This window comes from Vombatus ursinus, unplaced genomic scaffold, assembly GCF_900497805.2.
Source record: "Vombatus ursinus unplaced genomic scaffold, bare-nosed wombat genome assembly UNPS02014805.1, whole genome shotgun sequence".
Lineage (NCBI taxonomy): Eukaryota > Metazoa > Chordata > Mammalia > Diprotodontia > Vombatidae > Vombatus > Vombatus ursinus.
In genome coordinates this window covers 5,141,231-5,162,310 of record NW_020954583.1, presented here as the reverse complement: position 1 = coordinate 5,162,310, position 21,080 = coordinate 5,141,231, and the positions used below count along the sequence as shown (strand labels likewise).

Below are 21,080 nucleotides of genomic sequence, written 5' to 3'. Positions count from 1 at the left end.
TGCTCTTATTCACATACAACTAAAGAGAACTGGATAAAGTCATGAAAGCACAATACAAATTTATATTATCTATTCCTAACTGAGCCTTCACTGCAGCAAGACTCTTCTCCTGAATCAATTCTCTATCCCATTCTCCATAGTGGCTGTTCTAAACATTCTGGTAACTAATTTTCAATTTCTCCCTATATACTGGCTCTTTTCCTGCTGTCTATAAACATGTCCATATCCCCTTCCCATTCTTTAAAAACAAAAACAAACAAACAAAAAAAAAACTCATTTTCCCCTACCATTGTCACTATCAGATATCATAAAGCCTTCTACTCCTTTGCAACTAAATTCCTTGATGAAGCCACCCATATTAAGGGACTCCATTTCCTCTCCTCTCACTTTCTTTTTGAAACTTTGTAATTTCTTTTGTGTGTGTGTGTGTGTGTGTGTGTTTTAGTTTCTGACTTCATCACTCAATAGAAACTGTTCTCTCCAAAGATTTAAAATACTGAGGTTTTAAAAACCAAATTTGCATTTTGTCAATACAAACTGACTGTGGGCTCGATCCACATATTTAACTGAAGAGTTGTTTACTAGAAAAGAAAAAGTGAATAGTATTTGGGGTTAGATCATTTGGCCATCTTATTACAAGCCAGTAAGCAAGTAACCCAGGCTGCTAAGGGAAAAAAACCACTGACATTTTCTTTACTTTTAATTTCTTCTGGCTGCAGTCATTTTTCTGTTTTAGGTTTTAAAAGAAAGTTCTATGGGGAAAAGTGACCTGGTATAAGCTCCAGGAAGGGAAAAGGAAAGTTCTCTTTCCCCTCCCCCAATCCTAGAATGTTGATACCTCAATCAGATAAATAAATATAGTCATCAATTTTTTTTTACCCCAGGAAACTTATGCATATGGACACCTCCTATTATGTCGATCAAATTCATATTATAATCACTTAGATCCTATGATAAATTATGTTAAATGTATATGTTCAAAATAAAGTTTGCAGATATTAGAGAAAAAGTGATTATCTAAGGCAAGCATTAGTCATGGATTTATTTTAGAAATATAGTGAGGCAAATGACATCTAATCACTTTTAAGTGAGCAGCAAAGTAAGTTAAATGATGGTTTTATATATCAGTGGCTATCAGGGCATATGCCAAGTACCAGAAATGGAGGTTGTTTAAAATACTGTATTTACTCACATACTTGTTCCCTTTCACATTTGACAAGAAAATCAATAATGAAAAATAATAATCTAACTTCCCTTATAATCAATCGCTCTAACTTTTTTTTCCCTCTGGTTTTGAAGCAACATTCATGAATGCCAACAGATGCTCCTCAGCAGCTTTAAGAACATATATCAGCTTCCCTCACAGCTGTAGGAAATACTTTTTCCCCCACAAAGTTTTATCTGCTTTGTCTTTGTCGGTTCAATCACAAAAGCAGCAAGCATTATCCCACTGCTTGTCACTGCTGAGATTAAGGAAATGGTGAATGAGTCAATACTCACTCTCTCCAGTTGCCTCTCTCCCTCTCCTTTCTTATCTCTGTCTCCCTTTCAGTTCTCCTGAGCTGATATTTGCTTGAGAGTACAGGACACTTGCAGCCCTTTGGGGGAAACTACCTGCTGACATAACAATCTGGACCAACTTCTTCTGAACCTAAGACAGTTAAGAAAAAATACAGAACATAGAGAGGAAAGGAGATATGAAATATTTTTAAAATCACTTTTCAATCATGTAGCAAAATCATTTTCCATTGAATTCTTGTCCATTATTTTCTCTCGAAAACACAGTAACAGCTTTCTGTATAGAGTCTCCACTTGCATTTCCTCTGTCATTTGTACATACATACTCAGGAGAAGAGATTGTTTTATTATTTATACTTTGATATTCAACTGCCTGACACATAGCGCTTAATAAATACTTGATTGATTAATTGCTGCAAAAATGCATATATTCATATATGTATATAATATACATATGGTGTTTAACAACTGATAACAAATATATGTCATGTGCAACATATATGCACATGCAAAGTACATATTACCTATCCTATGGCAATCAACAGAGTTTGACTATATGGGTAATCATTTCTTCCATTTATATGAGTTTGGCCACTTGCCGAGTTGGCCTAGCATTCTTGTCATGACCTTCTGAGCTTGGGATAGCTCAGGTTCTCTTTCAGGATCCTCAGACCTAGTAATGTGTGGTCTCAATCTGAGCTTGTAGCTGGCTCAAGTTCACTGTTACTAGCTCCAGGCTCTGTGGATGCCCTTGATCATAAGGTGTCTCTATAACCGGAATATTTGGCAAGAAAAAGGCTTCCTTTCAGTATCCTGAAGCCTCATGACCTATATTCTCTATCTAGAATTTATACATAATAATAATTATTATTAATAGTAATAGCTTACATTTATATAGCCTGTGCTAACACAGATACTGTGCTAAGCTCTTTGTGATTTTTATCTCATTTGATACTTACAGCAACCCTAGAAAGTAAGTGCTATTATTTTCCCTTTTTTGCAGATGAAGAAACTGAGGCACAAAGAGGTTAAGTGATTTGCTTAGGGTCATACAGCTAGTAAGTTTCTGAGGCTGGATTTGAACTTGCGTCTTCCTGACTCCAGGCCAACTACTCTATCTACTGTACCAGCTAGCTACCCCATTTATGGATGGCACACATTGATTATCCTTTTTGCAAGGTTCTTTGGCTTTCCTCAGTTCGCTAGGTGACTACTCAGCTGAAATACTAGGCGAGGCTGGGAATGCCTTTGGGTTCTACTCCATTTCCTGCTACACAGCTAAATAGAGGTTCAGCCTGGCACTGAGACAGACTCAGTTGATTTTCATGACTCTCTAGCAGGTACAATGACTTTTTTTCTCCTCATTTGAGTAATCATCTTTTGAGCTGTCATTTAGCTCTGATATTCTCTCTGCCACTGGTCAAAGGGCTCTTCTTTGGCTGACTGTCCATTATTCTTTTCCTTTTACTCCTGAGAGTGTCTGACTAACTTCCCAATAGGCAATAGATGGTTGTGATGAATTGTCTTTGTAGGGTCCTGACTGTTCTCTGTGGCTCTCTTGTAAACTGGCAGGTTGCCCAGTCTTTCAGCAACTTGATGTGGAATGGCTTTTAATCAATCTGCTATCTTGTGTGTTCTTGCACACCAAAATTTCTTAACTGAACGCTATCAGTGTGCTGAAGATCTTGTTAATGAAGTCAAGCACCATACTGTTACTTATTTCTATCAGAGCACCTCTGACCTGAAGCCATAGTGAGGCAGCAGGTCTTTTTCTTCTGATCTTTTAGCCAAGAGAAATCCTGGTTGCGAGTCTCTATGTCTTCTTCATCTTCTGAGACTCTAATGCACAAGTTGATAGGTAAAGATGGCTTTCACCTAAACACCAGAAGGTACAGCATAAAGCCCCTGGCACCATTTCTGTATTCGTAGTAAGAAAGCTGTCTTGCTCAAGGACCCCAGAATGTTCAGCAGTATTCCACTGAAGCACTAAGACTGTGGGTTTCCCGAAAGGTAGTAACTTTTGAATCTAGGCTTCTGTATCTGCCAAAGCCTAAACCTCTTTAAATAGCTCTAAGTCTATAGCTTGGTCAGAGTAGATCCTGATAAGAATGCCATTTGCGAAGAAGTTCTACACTTAGCAACTGAAAAGGCTTATAATTCCTGGTTGGGAAAGTTTGTTTTTACTGGATGAAATGGCTAGTTTTGACAAGGATTTGTTTACATTAAAAAAAAAATTATACATATGAGCTCCAACAATTTACCAGTGTTTATGCTGTCCAAATATGCAGCAGGATTCAGTTGTACTTTCCTTGGAATAGGTTGGGCATAAGTTTTAATATTTCAGTTAGGTGGCATAGTGGATAGAGTGCTGGACTGGGCCTGGAGTCAGAAAACCTGAGTTCAAATACAGCTTCAGACAATTACTACCTCTGTGACCCTGGGCTAGTCACTTAACCTGTTTGCCTCAGTTTTCTCATCTGTAAAATAGGCTTGTTGTGAGGATTAAATGAAGTGCTAATTATAAAGCACTCACCAAAGTGCTGGCATATTGTGATACATAAATGTTAACTATTTTTTTTAAGTTTTTTAGTTAATTTATATATTTTTACTTTTCAACATTCACTTCCACAAGATTTTAAATTCCAAATTTTCTCCCAATCTCTCCCCTCCCCCCACCCAAAGATGGTGTACATTCTGAATACCCCTTCCCCCAATCTGCCCTCCCTTCTATCACCGCCCCCTTCTGTTATCCCCTTCCCCTTCTATTTTCCTGTAGGGCAAGATAGATTTCTATACCCCGTTGCCTGTATATCTTATTTCCCAGTTGCATGGAAAGACAATTTAACATTTGTTTTTAAAACTTTGAGTTCCAAATTCTTTCCCTTCCTCCCTCCCCACCCACCCTCATTGAGAAGGTAAGCAACTCAATACAGGTTACACAGGTGTAGTCATGCAAAACACTTCTATAGTAATCATGTTGTGAAAAACTAACTATATTTCCCTTCATCCTATCCCATCCCCACATTTATTCTATTCTCTCCTTTGACCCTGTCCTCTTCAAAAGTGTTTGCTTCTGATTACCCCCTCCCCCAATCTGCCATCCCTTCTCTCAACCCGCCCCCCTTTATCCCCTTCTCCTCTACTTTTCTGAAGGGTAAGATAGATTTCCATACCCAATTGAATGTGTATGTTATTCCCTCCTTAAACCAAATCCGATGAGAGTAAGATTCACTCATTCCCTCTCACCTTCTCCCACTTCCCCTCCACTGTAAAAACTTTTTCTTGTCTGTTTTATGTGGAGATAATTTACCTCATTCTACCTCTCCCTCTCTCCTTCTCCCAGTATAATCCTCTCTCACCCCTTAATTTTATTTTATAGATATCTCTTCATCTTCAATTCACTGTGTGTACTCTTTCTCTCTCTCTCTCACTCTCTCTCTCTCTCTCTCTCTCTGTATATATATATATACATACACATATATACATGTATGTATATATATGTGTATATATATATATATATATATATATATATAATATATTTTTTTTTTTTTTTTACCCTAATACTGAGAAAGGTCTCATGAGTTACAGATATCATCTATCCATGTAGGAACGTAAACAGTTCAACTTTAATAAGTCCCTTATGATTTCTCTTTCCAGTTTACCTTTTCATGCCTCTGTTGAGTCTTGTATTTGAAAGTCAGATTTTCTATTCAGCTCTGGTCTTTTTTCAGGAATGCTTGCAAGTCCTCTATTTCCCTGAATGTCCAATTTTTCCCCTGAAGGATTATACTCAATTTTGCTGGGTAGGTGATTCTTGATTGTAATCCTAGTTGCTTTGACCTTCAGAATATTATATTCCAAGCCCTCCCATCCCTTAATGTAGAAGCTTCTAAATCTTGTGTTATCCTAACTGTGTTTCCACAATACTTGAATTATTTCTTTCTGGCTGCTTGCAATGTTTTCTTCTTAACCTGGGAACTTAGGAATTTGGCTATAATATTCCTAGGAGTTTTCATTTGGGAATATCTTTCAGGAGGTGATTGGTGGATTCTTTCCGTTTCTATTTTACTCCCTGGTTCTTGAATTTCAGGGCAGTTTTTCTTGATAATTTTTGAAAGATGATGTCAAAAGCCATGATCATGGCTTTCAGGAAGTCCAATAATTTTTAAATTATTTCTACTGGATCTGTTATCCAGGTCAGTTGTTTTTCCAATAAGATATTTCACATTGTCTTCTATTTTTTCATTCTTTTTGTTTTATTTTATATTTTCTTGATTTCTCATAAAGTCATTAGCTTCCATTTGTTCCATTCTAATTTTTAAGGAATTATTTTCTTCAGTGAGCTTTTGGACTTCCCTTTCCATTTGGCCAATTCTACTTTTTAAGTCATTCTTCTCCTCATTGGCTTTTTGAATCTCTTTTGTCATTTGGGTTAGTCTGTTTTTTTAAGGAGTTATTTTCTTCAGTATTTTTTTGGGGGGGCATTTCCTTTAGCAAGCTATTGACTTGTTTTTCATGATTTTCTTGCATCACTCTCAAGTTTCTTCCCAGTTTTTCCTGTACTTCTCTTACTTGCTTCTCAAAATCCTTTTTGATCTCTTCCATGGCCTGGGACCACTTCATATTTTTCTTAAAGGCTTTGAATGTAGGAACTTTGACTCTGTTATCTTCTTCTGGTTGTTATGTTTTGATCTTCTTTGTCACCACAGTAAGATTCTATGGTCTGAGGTTTTCGTTTTTGTTTTTGTTTTTGCACTGTTTGCTCATGTTCCTAGCCAGTTACTTGACTTTTAAAGTCTTTGTTAAGGTAAGGGTCTGCTTCTAGTGTGGAGGATATACTGTCCCAGGTTTCAGGGGTTTTTTGTAGCTTTTTTCAGAGATCCTTCTAGGGACCTGTAAATTTTCAGTTCTTCCAAGGTGGTATGATCAAGGGTGAGGTGTTTACTCCTTTCTTGGCCAGTGCTCTGGTTTATGAGTGACCACAAGCACTCTTTTCTGCCTTGGAACTATGAGGAGGATTCTCTCTCCACAGCCGCCACAACCTCCACCATGCCAATGCTCCTCCTTGCCTTAGGACCACCAGCCAGGACTGCAATCCAGATCCAAGCATGGGCAAAGCAATAGTATCTTGCCTCAGCACCAACAAAGAGATCTCTGCAATTCCACTCTTATCAACCACTCAATCCCCCCAGTGTCTGTGGCCCAAGGACTCCAGAAGCAACCACCACCCTAGGGCTGTGCCTTAACTGGGGTGGGACCACACTCCTTTCTCACTGACGTCCAACAGACCTTTCCTACTGACCTTCTAAGTTGTCTTTGGGGTTTGTGTGTTGAGAAGTCTGGAAACCTCTACAGCTGCCTGTGATTCAGTCCTCTGAGGCCTGCTCCAGGTTTACTGAGGCCTGGTCTTTGCATGTGCAGCCCATACTGAACTGCTATGCTTCTCTCCCAGCCTGCACAACAGACTTTTCCCATCAACCATCCGGGTTCTCTTGGGCTGGAAATTTGTTTCACTCTGTCTTTTTATGGGTTCTGCTGCTCTAGAATTTGTTTAGAGCCATTTTTTATAGGTATTTGGAGGGGTTTGAGGGCAAGCTCAAGCAAGTCACTCCTTTTACTCTGCCATGTTGGCCCCACCCCCTCAATGTTAGCTATTATTATAACTATTATATGCTGCAATTTGAGACTAGCAAAATTTGTTCATTACTATCTCACATTTAATTTCTTAACCCAAGGGTCCAGAATCATCCCTTGGTACTTACAACAGTGAAATGTTTTAGGGGACATGCACTGCTTCTTGATATCATGTGTTTGTTCAGCTAAAAAACAGGTACAGCACTACACTGAATTACACTGAATTGCCCCAGCTTCTGCCATTTTCTTAACAGTAAGATGTCTTCTAGAGAACAAAGCTTGAGTCCTTAAGGATCACTCTCACTTTATGACTTGTATGACTTCTTGCAGCCCTTATTCATGAAATTATTCCTGCCAAAAGTCATCCAAGTGTAATGGGGACCATTCCCAATGACCCCCCAGTGCCATTGATAGAATTCTCTCCATGGAAGATGCTAGTGGCCTCCTTCCTGAGAGTCATGAAGACATGTGCCTTAGAGAAATTTTGGAGTATGTGACATTTTCTAACTGGTTCCAGTTGGCTAACCACATAAATATAGGGTCTTTACTTTGCTGCAGAGACATTCAAAAGGACCTTAGTCAACTTCTGCCACTTATTCTTAGATGGACCTCTTCTCTTGGTTTTATTTTTCATCAGCTTATATCTTCTTGCTAGACAGTATCCAGTGAGAAACAATGATTAGAAGGCTCAGTCTTCTCCTTCCAAGGCTGACTTGTGACTCTAGAAATACTGACCCCAGTTCTTTGTCTCAGGATATGTTCTTTTAAGTAGAGGAAATTGGGGGCTACAACATTATGAGAAAGGTTAGGAAATTGAGCCTATATGGAGCTCTGGGGGTTCAGAAGTCTGGGAGTTGAATCCACCTTGGCAGCTAGCCCAGTATTAGTTCCTGGGAGCAAAGAGTGACCTTCAGCACCCAGTTTAGTAGTAGCAGTGCTTCATTTGAATATGAACTTGGTGGGGTCAGTACTGTGTATTTTTGTTGTTTTCAGTTATGTCCAACTTTTTGTGACCACATTTGTAATAGTTTGCCATTTCCTCATCTAGCTCATTTTACATATAAGGAAACTGAGCCAGAGTTAAGGAACTTGAGCAGGGTCACATAGCTAGTGAGTGTCTGACGCCAGACTTGAACTAATGTAGAGGAGTCTTCTTGACTGAAGTCACTGTAACCACTCTGCCATCTGGTAGAAATTAAATTAAATCTAAGCTTGATGAGGATGATATCTAGAACCCAGAAAGGAAAAACCCTGAACTTCCCCATGTGGCCAAATCTCTGGTGTTTGCCTGAGGCTATAATACCATCAACTGGCCTTTCATTGTGGCTACACACAATCTCCCAATTCTCTGTTACCCTTAACCTAGCCTTGACTTCCCTTATGGCCCCCAACCATTTCCCACCCTTATTCCTAGCTAGGCTCCATTCTCCCTTGGCCATGTGGTGCTTCTGTTCATCCCAGTTTACTGGCCGCTCCCATCAAGATCTCCTTAGACCCCTCCTCCAGTCACTTCAACTACTTGGCCACTCCCCAATCTCTTCCACAGTTTTTCTCTATGTGAGGTCCATGTTGTCACCATTAAGGTGCTCAGATTCTTATAATCTAGCCAAGGGCTCAGATTCTTAAAATCTAGTCACTGCTCAGATTCTTAAAATCTAGCTAATAGCTTACCAATTTTCAGTCTCCTTAAGAGTCTGCCCAATATGGCGGATCTTTAATAAACCTTGTCTTAGGCTGAAAGAAAGCTTGGGTCGAATTCTTTTGGGCAGGACCTGCGTGTTTTGATTTTGGGGTCCCAGCATCCCTAAATCCCTAAACCTCAATAAGCTGACTCTCCCTGAATTCTGAGGTCGCATAAGGGAGAATATTCCGCAGAGATACTGGGGGTGGGGGCACAGTGGGGAGGGGAAATGTTTTTATATGTGTTTTTTCTGTGTCTTTGAAATAAATATTCCTGTATAAATGCTAATTCATGTTAATTAGCTAAATAGAACAGAGGTACTAGTCACTGGTTGCAAACTGAGAATTCCACATCTGGAATTGAGGATTAAGCCAATCACAATATAAAAAATCATCCCAAATCCTTAGGCATATCCTTAAGTGCCTGAGGAGGAAGTGTGGTTGGCTTTTCCTGAAAGAGTAAGGCCAGAGTACATACTTATTACAAAAAGGTAATAAAAGGAAAAGGGAATTAGGTGAATGCAAAAACATTCAGCTCCTCTGATGACACACACTTCAATAAAAGTCCCTATTTTCAACTATATTCCCATTGATTATGATTTAGTTCCCTAGTACCTCATGTAACCCTCACCTGTTCTGGAGCTATCATTATCCTTTTGTATTCACATGGCCAATGGGAAAGAGAATGTGCATACTTGGCTCATCATATACTCAAATTGGCTTAGGTGCTACTCATCTCTGGTAGGTAGTATCTGACATGGTAATGGTCAGAGTATAGGTCAGTGTATTGTATGTCTGTCTATACATTAAAATTTAGCTCCATGTGTTCTTTGATCTTCTTAATGACAGTCCACCTCAAAGCCAAGAACTTACCTTCTTCTGACTTCAGATCTGTTAGTATACACTACTCAATTAAGTACAATACTGAAAACTGCTTACCACTGAATAAATATTCCAAAGCATCTTGAACTTGTGGCATGTTATACTGGTCCACCTTAGTTCTTTTATTCATTGTCTGAAAGTTTACACAGGCTGGATATTTCAATTATTTTTCAGTACCAAGAAAAATGGGTAAAGCATATGACCTGCTGGACTCCGCAGTGATAACATTGAATAATAGTTCTTTTAAATGATTTTTGAAGTCTTCCATTTATCGTCTGACATCTCTCTTGAAAGGGTCAAAAGTTGTTGAGTTGAACTCTGGGTCACTCCTTAGCCACAGCCTGCATTTCATACTCATTCAGTGACAACATACAGTCCTTACACTGAGTTTCATCCCCAAATGATTCTTCTATTCTCCAGGCACGAGAAAGTCACACAAATGGAAAATTTTTTGGATCTACTGTTGAGGTCAAATAGCATTTCCAAAATGTTCTCTGTCACCATTAACTTTTGTCTTTTTGTAGGCTTCTGAACAAAAAGTATGGATTTTCAGTGTTTCTGGATATTGGGTCCCAGCTTGCTGCCTTGAGTTTTCTACTTATACTTTGAAGAAATTAGATGGAGTTGACCCAGTTAACAACTGACATACCAGAAATGTTAATCAGATGTGGACCTCTCAGAGCCAAAGTGTCTGTCATTCTGCTGAGACTCACTCCTTCATTAGAGAACTTTTCACAAACTATGTATTCCAGATACTGGTAGCTTTTTTTTTTCTTTTTATCACAGTGCCTATGGAGGCCTAAGACTATAGAGTTGGAGAAACAAGATGGTGTTGAGTACATTGGCTGAAACCAGCACATATGTTCTTAGCATAGTAGAAACCCTGCACAATATCTTCTTGAACACAATCACAAGGTACTCTCATAGTCAGTAGTCCTTGGTGTGTCAATTGTCCTGAAAGAACACCAAGCTTCTAATACTTGCACAGCACAGTAGGTACTTAAGCCAGTGTTCAGTCACAATGTGCCCCCAAAGTTCAGTAGGGTTGATGATCAAAATATTTTATTGTGATTTATGAAGTATAAACTCTTTTTACAGAACTGGCTTGACATGAATTTTTAAAAAAAAATATTGAAAGCCCTGCTGTCCAGTCTCCTTTTTTTTTTTTTTAATTAATCCCTACTCTACCAGTGCATGCAAGATGGAATATCCTGAACAATTCCCTACATCGTAGCACTCCCCTTCACATATAGATACTCCAGAATACCTACAATATGTTCTAATTTCTGTGTGGGCCCACATACACCCAAAATGATAGATTGTGAGCCCCCATCAATGTGTTTACTCTAGTCAAACCAGAAGACCTAATTAATTCAAAGAAAAGTCATTTAATGAAACAAAATAATAAGACGTTATATAGTAGAATATTGTCCTTGTAGACACAGGAAAGCTCCCCCACAGTTTATGTACTGGCAGCAGGGAGAATGAAGAGGGATCATGCATTAAGGGATACCAGCAATCCATATATGGGGTAATTTATACTTCTCATGTTGCTGAATGATATCTTCTGGTAAAATTTTTACCATAGCACTGATCAGTAAGCATGCGCCTTACAGATCATATCGTATCTGCTAGCCACATTGCTGTATTGGGCTAACTAGACTTGATCCTTTCTGGAAACAGTGACATCTTTTCTGTGACCAGTCCTTATTGGAGGTGGTGATATCTGTGCTAGATTTGTTCCTTACTGAGTGTGGGAATTCCTTCTTGATGGGCCTTCAGTTTATTAGGCTATGGTTTATGGTTATATCTTTTCCTGAAAAGGGAGATGGAGAGATCTTTAGTCAAAGTCAGCTTATTCAGATAAACCAAAAGTAGGCAGAATGTCCCCAGGCTAAGATTAGATCCATCTTTTTGAAAATCATAGCCTATTATACTATTCCTCTAGAGGACTACACCTTCCTCCCCTCCATTGGACTTGAAATTTAGGATTCCTTACTATCTCTCATCTTTCATATCCAATCTGTTGCCAAAGTTTGTCAATTTCACCTTTGCAATATCTCTCAAATACGCCCTCTTCTCTCTGCTGACACTGGCACCTCTCTAGTTCAGGCCTTCATCACCTCATGCCTGCAACATCATACTAGCCAGCTGGTGGGTCTGCCTGACTCAAGTATTTCCTCAGTGCAATCTGTCCTCTATTCAGTCACTAAAGTGAGTTTCCTAAGGTTTTGTCATGCCAACCTTCCTCCTGTCCCCACTCAATAAACTCCAGTGGCTTCCTATTACCTTTAGGAGCAAATACAAAATACCCTGGCATTCAAATCTCTTTAAAACCCAACTCTCTCCAGCCTTTCAAGTCTTACCTTACTCCTCAACATGAACTCTTCAATCCATTGCCACTGGCCTCCTGGCTGTTCCACAAAATAGATACTCCATCTCTTGGCTCCAGGAATTTTCTCTGACTGTCCCATACCTGAAATGCTCTTCTTTTCTGCAGTCCAACTACAGACCTCCTTTACTACCTTTAAGTCCCAAATAAAATCCCACCTTCTAAAGGACACGTTCAACCCTTCTTAATTTGAGAGCCTTCTCTTTGTTAATTATTTCCTAATTATCTTGAATGTAGCTTGTTTTGTATATATGTGTTTATATGTTGTCTCCCTGTCTTTTGCCTCTTTTTGTATCCCTAACACCTTGCACAGTGACTGGAACATAATAGACACATCTATTGATTGATTGAGCAATCCTGTTAAAGAGAGCTAACTACATTCTTGAATCACCTCATCTATGGGTAGCTTCTACATACCTTCAAGATTTTTTCTACCTTAGCTGAAAATGAATTTTAGGAAAGACAAATGGTAACCTAAGGAGGCAAAGTCAGTCTTCTCCAACAACCAAATCCACATTTCTATCTTTAACATCCATATCTATCATTTGCAAAGCCTAGTTTGCTTTGGTATTATATTTTGGCTATCAAAATCTCCTTCTCCCTTCATTATGAATTTGTTCAAAATTGGTTTTTAAATAGAGTCATGTACTGGTTCCGTGTACACAGAATTGAGATGATTACATAAAAGAACATTGGCTGTTCTCCATAATATTAATTGCCACCAGGAATTAGTTCAAGACAGTGCTCTCCATGTTGGAATCTGGGTCCCTCTGGAGGTTAATAGTCTGACCCCAATGGGGGCATGGACTATTCCCAAGGCAGGTGTGATCCGTTGATCAAAGGTTTGAAAGATAAATCATATCCCAGTCTCTCCACCATAGCCTATTATGGGGCTTGTTTCAAGTACAATCACATCTACTATTATCCTCCAGTAATTCCCCATGCTATCCTTTCCTCTCTATACAAACTGCCATCTCTTTACTTCTGAGCCAGACATCAGCTTCTAACGCAATGATATCCTATTACCTAGGTCCTATTGAGGAAATTCCCTGTGGGAGGAAAAAAAAACAAAACAAAACATTGAACCACAACGTGCCTGTCCCCTCCCCCAAACACCTCAAAGTTATGTTCTGGGACTCAAAGAGCAGGCTCTGTGATGGGGTTGGTGGGTGGTAAGAAAGATCCCTGACTTCCCTCTTTTCATTTTCCATGAAACAGAGTGAATTGCTCAGAATGAAGAATAGATGGGATATAAAAATATGCATACCTCATGAAAGTATTTTTCTCCCAAAATCTACCCATCCTCTAAATTTCTATTCAGGACACCACCATTCTTCCAGTCACTTAGGTTCACAAAATTAATATTATCATTGACTCCTAACTTTCTTTTACCCCATATATCTACTCAGTTGCTAATTTTTTTTTCTCCTGTATCCACCTCTTCCATCTGACTCCTTCTCTCTACTCAACCACTAGTCTAGTGAAGGTCATCACTTCTTGCCTGGACTATTACAAATAGTCTCCAAATGGATCTCTTAAGTCTCTCCTCTCCATTATCCACATAGTTGCTAAAGTGATTTTCCTAAAGTAAAGGTCTTGAATACATCATTCCCCCTAATCAAGAAAATGCAGCAGCTCTCTATGAACTCCATGATCAAGTAAATACTCTATCATCTTTATCTTATCCTTTTTTAATATAGATTTTTGTGTAAGTTTTATTGGGATAGGGACTGTACTTATGATTTCATCAACATGAGGAAATCCCATATGAAGAGACTCCCTCTATCAGAGTGTAGGTTGTCCACCTTCTCTGCAAATTGCAGTTTCAGGCATCTAAAGTTTTGAGGGATTAAGGTGCTTGTCTAGGTTCACATAGCTTATATGTAACGGAAGAGAGATTTGTCCCCATGTCTTCTGGACTCTAAGACCAGGTCTCTATGGCACTTTACTACGCTGCTTCTTGTAAGATTTATAATGTGCATGACTATTATTCTAATAGTGTGTGCATGGAATTTATAACTAAGTAAATGTACATATATTGGAGAATATATTTTAATTTTTTTAAATGATAAGGATATGCTGTTAAAAAAGTTTAGGGACCACTAGTTTAAAACAGTAGAATAATGTGCATAGTATAAGAAGCCCTAAGCAATAAATAGAATAAAGAAACCTGTGGTCCATGTCAGCTAACATTCAATCTAACTTCTACCAAGGGCTTAAATAGCATAGGATCATATCTCTCTCTGTGTTTTCAGAAAATGCAATATCAAGTGGAATGAGACAGAAAATACATTTTTAATAATGTTGATTTGGTGGTGGTGGTGGGGAAATTAAATTCTATTTTTTTCCTTTGGAATATTCCAAATTTTCAGTGATACAGGCTTATAATGAGTTCCCTGGAATAACTATGCTAATTTATTAACTATAGAGTTTTATTAATTTTCATCTTATATTATACTACCTAATAATTTGTTCATTTTCTACTTATTCCTGGTGTCTGGCTTCTGTTCTGTTTTAAGTCATCTTTTAAAAAAAAAGAAGCTATTCTTTTAATGATGGTTTTTGGTCACATTAACGGCAGGGAAGATTGTTATTCATTTGCAGGAAGGAACTTGATCATTCTTGGGTTCCAATTAGGGGATGCCTTAGGGCCCTCTAGGGCTAAACACAAATCGTATCACAACCTAGTAGATCATTTAATATTTCTGTAGAAAAATTGTGAGGCTTAAGCATTTTAAGTTGAAATATGTGAACCTTATTCCTTATGTTTAAACTGTAACCCCAATTCCATTCTAATTGCATTTCCCAATGTTAATAATCTTGGCTACCTTGAAGATTTTGTCATACATAGAACAATGAAAAGTTCTGCTGTAATTAGCTTGAACACTGATTTTTACTATGGAATTTCTGTGATAATTTTCTTCAGTTTTTCTGTGCTGTTTTTTTTCCCAACAGAAAAGAGACACAAACATGCATACACACCTATTCACTTTTTTTTTTTAATAGTAAGGGAATGGACTTTTAAAAAATACCATATGGAAAGCCAATCTGAATCTTCATCCTAGATGCAATGTGGCATAATGGGAAAAGCAGTGGAATTGGAATGCATTTATGTGTCAGCTCTGTTACTACCTGTGTGAACTTTGGGAAACTATAAAACATTTCTGAGCTTCAACTTCTCTAAAAGTGGAGGCGGGCAATGATTTTCTATCACTATAGTAGATCTCTGAACTATTTCATTAACATGAGTACTCCTTTCACCTGTGTAGATGGCATACTATACCCACTTTCTTATCCATTACAACTAGTTTCCATGTCTCTCTAAAGTTTCCATGGAGTACCTTACCAAATTGATGGATGCCTTCCTCTGGGGTTCTTTTAATATTTCATGAATAGCAGTGTAGCATTCAGGCTTTAAATCTGTTATTCTTCATTTTTTCTACATGACTAGCCCACTAGCTCTTCTGGTCATGCCTGTCCTTAGTGATAGCCTGTCATACCATTTTTCATGTGCAAATCATTGATGGAAGTGTGCTGCAGCCTACTTAGGCACTATGAAATCAGGGTTGTTTTAATCAATCAACAAATTTTTATTTAGTGACTAGCAAGTGTTAGGCACTGTGCTAGGAACTGAGGGTACAAATAAAGAAATCTAATGTGATCATATGAAAAATGCATTATAATTTGGAAATTACTTTACAAATGTAACGTTATGAGAGAAGGATGAAAAATGGAACAAGAAGACATGGTCTACATTGTGTACAGTAGCTATAGATGCAAGGAATCTTAGGAAGTGACCTTAGTTTGTAAAGAACTGTAGAAGTCAAACATGGTTTGATATTTTCTTACAAGTATTTATAATTATTCAGAGTATAAGATATCTATCTACCTATCTTTCTAGATATATCTATATATACACAAATGTGTATATATATATATATGTATATATATATTTCAAATTATCTCACTGTAATTGTGTGAATGTATTTGTGGTGACATATGTGGATATATATATATAGGTAGGTAAAAGTGATGAACTTTTACTAAATGATCCTTATAGCCCTTTCCAGTTTCAGATATTTTTGTGGAACTATGATTTTTAAGTATTTTTACTCTATTTAAACTGTTCAGTGTAGCAGCCTTAAAATTTTAGAATGTAAAAGGTGATTATTAAATAAGGGATATGAGAGAGGCTTAGAGGTATTAATGGTTTGAGACTCTGACTCTAAATAAAATGAATGTGAGTTATTTGTACAATGGGATTATCTTAAAGAGCTTTCCCCAAACTTAGCTTTCTATAGAATGAATGCCTTCATTTGGGATTTTGTAGTATGTCCACTTATTCAGACATTGCATGGATGTAATGATAAAAATGTGCATACTCTGTCCCATTTTCTCTCATTTTCTTTACCACATGCTTCCCTTCCTCTAGCTGTACTCTTATTTAATCACCTTTTCTAATATCTAATAAAAATTCCAGCCTTCTATTTGGCTCATTAATTCTTACTTTTATTTGTAGTTTGCCTTCCCCTTTCTAAAATCTTGTGAGAAAAAAAATGTTTTTTTTCTTTTACCTTGGGAAAGGCATGATATTACACATAGGGATACATATACATTCTATATAATGTCTGTGATTGGTGGAATACATGCCTGTATACATATATATATATATGTAAACATTTTGTATAATATTGTTTGCTAGGTGGTGTATATATACAGATATGTATTTATTCAAATATGTTCTATATGCATGGTAGATATGTATAAATACACATATATGTGTACATGTACATCTTTCTGTACACAAAGATATGCATTATACACACATATATAAATATATTTCATGTACACATTCAGCCAATTAAGCCCTCTGTAACTTTTTTTATAATATATGATATACATTTAATACTTTCTTACCATATAACAGGTAAGACCATGAGCATATCCTTGAAGGAACACTATATCCTGTAGGACATATTATAACAGGGCTTCATTAGAGCACAACTTCTCTGGACAACAAATTCACTATCTTATGAAAATTTTAACTTGTAAAATAGAACTAGACAAATATTGATTTTTGCCTTATGTTTTTTAGTAAATTAATTAGTTCAAGTTAACAAGCATCCACTAAATGCTCATTCTGTATCAGGTATTGTGCTAAATACAAGGAATAGAAAGAAATGTAAAAATAGTCTCTGCCCTCAAGGAGATCACATTTTAATGGGAGAGACAACATGCAAACAACTATGTACATGTAAGATAAAGGCACAGTAAATGTGAGGCAATCCCAGAAGGAAGCCAGTGAGGGGGACAAGGAAAGACTTCTTGAAGAAGGGAGGATTTTATCAGAGACTTGAGGGAAGCCTGGGAAGCCAGACAGAACAAACAAGGAGAGAGAGTGCTTCAGGAATGGCAAACAGCCAGTGAAGAGGCAGGAAGTTGGAAGGGATGTGTGTTTGAGAAACAGTAAGTCCAACATAGCTGAATTGTAGTGTATATAGAAGAGAGTAAAGTATAAGAAGACTGAGAAATGCAAGATTGTGAGAGGTTTCAAAAACCTAGTTTATATTTTATTCTGGAGATAATTAGGAGCCACTGTAATTGATCAAATAAAGGGATAATAGGGTCAGATTTGCACTTTAGGAAGATAATTATGGCAGCTGAGTGGAAGAATAAATGAAGTTAGGATAGATTTAAGGAAGGGAGACAAACCAGAAGGCCATTGCACTATTGCCAGTAATGGAAATAATGATGGCCTGCACCAGAATGGTGATTGTGTCTGAGAAGAGAAGACAACATATATCTGTGGTGAAAGTGGAAATAATGAGGTATAGCAATCGATTAGACATGTGGGATGAATTCAGGTTAGGAGTTGGGAATGATACTGCAGTTCTGAGTGTGGGAGACTGGGAGGATGTGGTGGTGACTCAGCAATAATAGAGAATATTAGAATAGAGAATTAGAAAATGAGAGGGTTTGGGGAAAATATAATGAGTTTTGTTTTGGACATGTTGAGTTTAATATGTATATGGAGTGTCCAGGTTCAAATTCATTTCATTTTTAACAGTTCTCTTTGTTACTACTAAACTCACAATCAGTAGTCATGTATGTTAGGCTTTTTTATACCCTTTAATAACTAGTGTAGGATGTGCAAAATCTGTCATCTATCTATCTATCTATCTATGTCTATCTATCTGTCTATCTACAGATGTGTATATAAGAATATAAAACCACATTTTCTTAATTCTGACATATCTGTATACGTTTGTATCCCACAGGCCAGAACCAGTTTTGTGGACAAAGGATGGTGGAGAATTACCAGACCCAGATCGAATGGTTGTGAGTGGTAGGGAGCTAAATATTATTTTCCTAAACAAAACGGATAATGGTACATATCGATGTGAAGCAACAAACACTATTGGCCAAAGCAGTGCAGAATATGTCCTGATTGTGCATGGTGAGTACACATTTGAATTATTTATAAGTGAAGATACAGAATGGAATTATAAATTATATATACTTTATTTAAAGTACAACTTAACTGTTATCAAAAAATAAAAGAAAAAAGTCAAAGAAGCAATAATTATTTCTGGAGAGCATTCTTTCCAAAAAAAAGTTTGTTTTAATTTTATTAGTTGGATTAAGGAGTCATTTTGCTATATATCTCTGTACTATAAATATAAGATCATATAGTTCTTATTAAGCATGATGAAAATTGTATTTCCAGTGGATTATATGTGGTCATTTCTCCATGTTTATTCTTTTTTTTATTTAAGTTTCTAGTGGAATTAATATTGTGTTATTGATGTAATGATGACAGAGGCATACGCAGTTAATAAGAAATGCTTTAATTTCACATGAATGTCATGTTAGATACTCCTCCAAATGTGAACTGAAAATCTATTCTTTCTGTTCTGTCTGAGGCAGCATTGCTGTAAATGTAGAACACTATAGCAGTCACTAGGCAAATGCTAAAGGAAAGAGAATTTTACATCTTCCATGCACAAAAACCAATTCCAGGGATTGCCCTGTATATCATTATACCTTTAAAGGATTCACTAAATCCCCAAAATGTTCAGAAATACTATGTTCATACTGCATAATGCAACCAGAAACATAATGGATGTATTTTTTTTTGTCTTCTGGGTAATGCATTTTAGTGAGGAGAACACTGAACTTGCCAGAGCACGAAGATTCAAGCTCTGTTGCAGTCACCTATCAGCATGTCACTTTACCTTTCTGTGCCTCAGTTTCAGATGAAGGCATTAGATTAGATAAACTTTAAGGTCTTTCTGGCTCTAGCATTCTATGAACCTGTGATTCTATAACTGGTCGGTGGGTCTAAGTTTTCTACAAAGCTGGGTTGCCCAGAACTAAAACGTTCTTTCAAAAATAAATTTTAATATGATATGGGCAGGTTCTTGCACATATATGACTTTGTTCCAGTAAGCATCAAAACTTGGAGAATGTCATGCATAGTGCAAATTCCCATTTCCTGGGCACTCTTGCATTTCCACTTGTTAATTAACTAATTAATCTAGTGGAACTAGGTTTATACACCTTAAGGCCTTCACTTCCCATTCATGTCTTAAGAACTAAATGATGCTATACAATGGGGCACTAGAGTATTCTTCATTTTTATTTTGGCCCACCAGCTATCACAAGTCATAGGTAGAACACAGTTGTTGTATGTACCCTTAACTTTTAAATGCTCCCTTTACTTAATAGCTATTCGTTGGGGAATATGGGGCATGTTATGTAGCATGTCACAGTGCTGTGAAAGCAATATGCCACAGAAATATAGAGTTAAAAGGGAACTGACAGGAATACAATATAGTTTTGTGAAAAGTATGCCATCTATTTTTTTTAGTAAGTAATTCAAGTGGAGAAAATGTATATGTTTTTCTAGTGTTTGCAAGCTGGCCAGCAGCGTGATTCCCTAAATAGCCAAGTTACCTTTAGGTAGTTTGGCAGTTGACATATTTCTAATAAATACTTCTGTAAGCCCTTTGTATGTAGTCATTTTTGGCTTTGCTTTTTGATCCACAATTCATCAAAAGCACCCCATGGATTAATGTTATTCATGCTGCTAGATCAATGGTGTGAAGTTCAACAGTAGTTTACCTATGATTATTGACACAAGTAATGAGAGGCTCATTGAAACACTGAGACCATATTACAGTGTGTTTGAAAAAAAGACTTCATTTAGGTTCATTTCAAAATAAAGTTTTCCCCTTTGCACACTAGGTATAATGTTTCATTAGATACTAGTTGTATAAATATGAAACACTATTCTCTCCTGTTAATGGTTTAGCCATTTCAAACCCCGACTAAATGTTGAAATTTGAGTGGCATTTCAATCTATAATGAATGCTGTGTGCATTTTGGAATGGAGTGATAAGTGATCATTTGTGAGAACTTTACCCTTTTTTATCTTTTACACCAAGGTTGCTTTTGCATTAGCTGTGATAATTTAATATACCTCCAGCATAGAGGGTTATTTCATGAGCTGATACCCTGTGTCTTTTACATTCATGCAGTTGCCCAGGCCCTATCGATTCTTAACTTGATGGAGGTCTACGCATTTTCCTGTAAAACTGTCTGTTATCTAGAGTCATTCTGTTGGTGAGGTTTTATTCTTTGGGTGTCAATGGTAGTGCATCAAAATGTTATCACATTTAATTGTAACATGGCTGGCATTTAGGGTTACAAATGCTGCAGTAAATCCTAATTATGCCTTTGCAAATTCAGCATTGCAACCACAGCTCACAATTTGAAACTAATTTAAAATTTGCTTCCAGGGAAAAACCTTATGAAAGTCAGAGTGCAAATTCCTCTACCTCGATATTCAGACACTTATAAAACATTCTTATTGTAGAGTTTGGACTTGGTGAAAAATCTTGGAAATTCTGTACTTTGACCAACGTTATTTATTAGTGAATCAGGTGATCCAAAGGTGAATTTGGGAAAGTTC

The 21,080-nt window shown here is 37.2% G+C and overlaps 1 protein-coding gene across 1 annotated transcript in view; it reads left to right on the top strand.

The window, feature by feature from the left end:
* Positions 1–21,080, top strand: part of CADM2 (cell adhesion molecule 2) — a 291,062-nt gene that overhangs the window by 167,279 nt on the left and 102,703 nt on the right. The window contains exon 7 of the mRNA XM_027874175.1: positions 18,385–18,563. Coding sequence (XP_027729976.1) covers positions 18,385–18,563 — 179 coding nt within the window. The remainder of the gene's footprint in view (positions 1–18,384; positions 18,564–21,080) is intronic.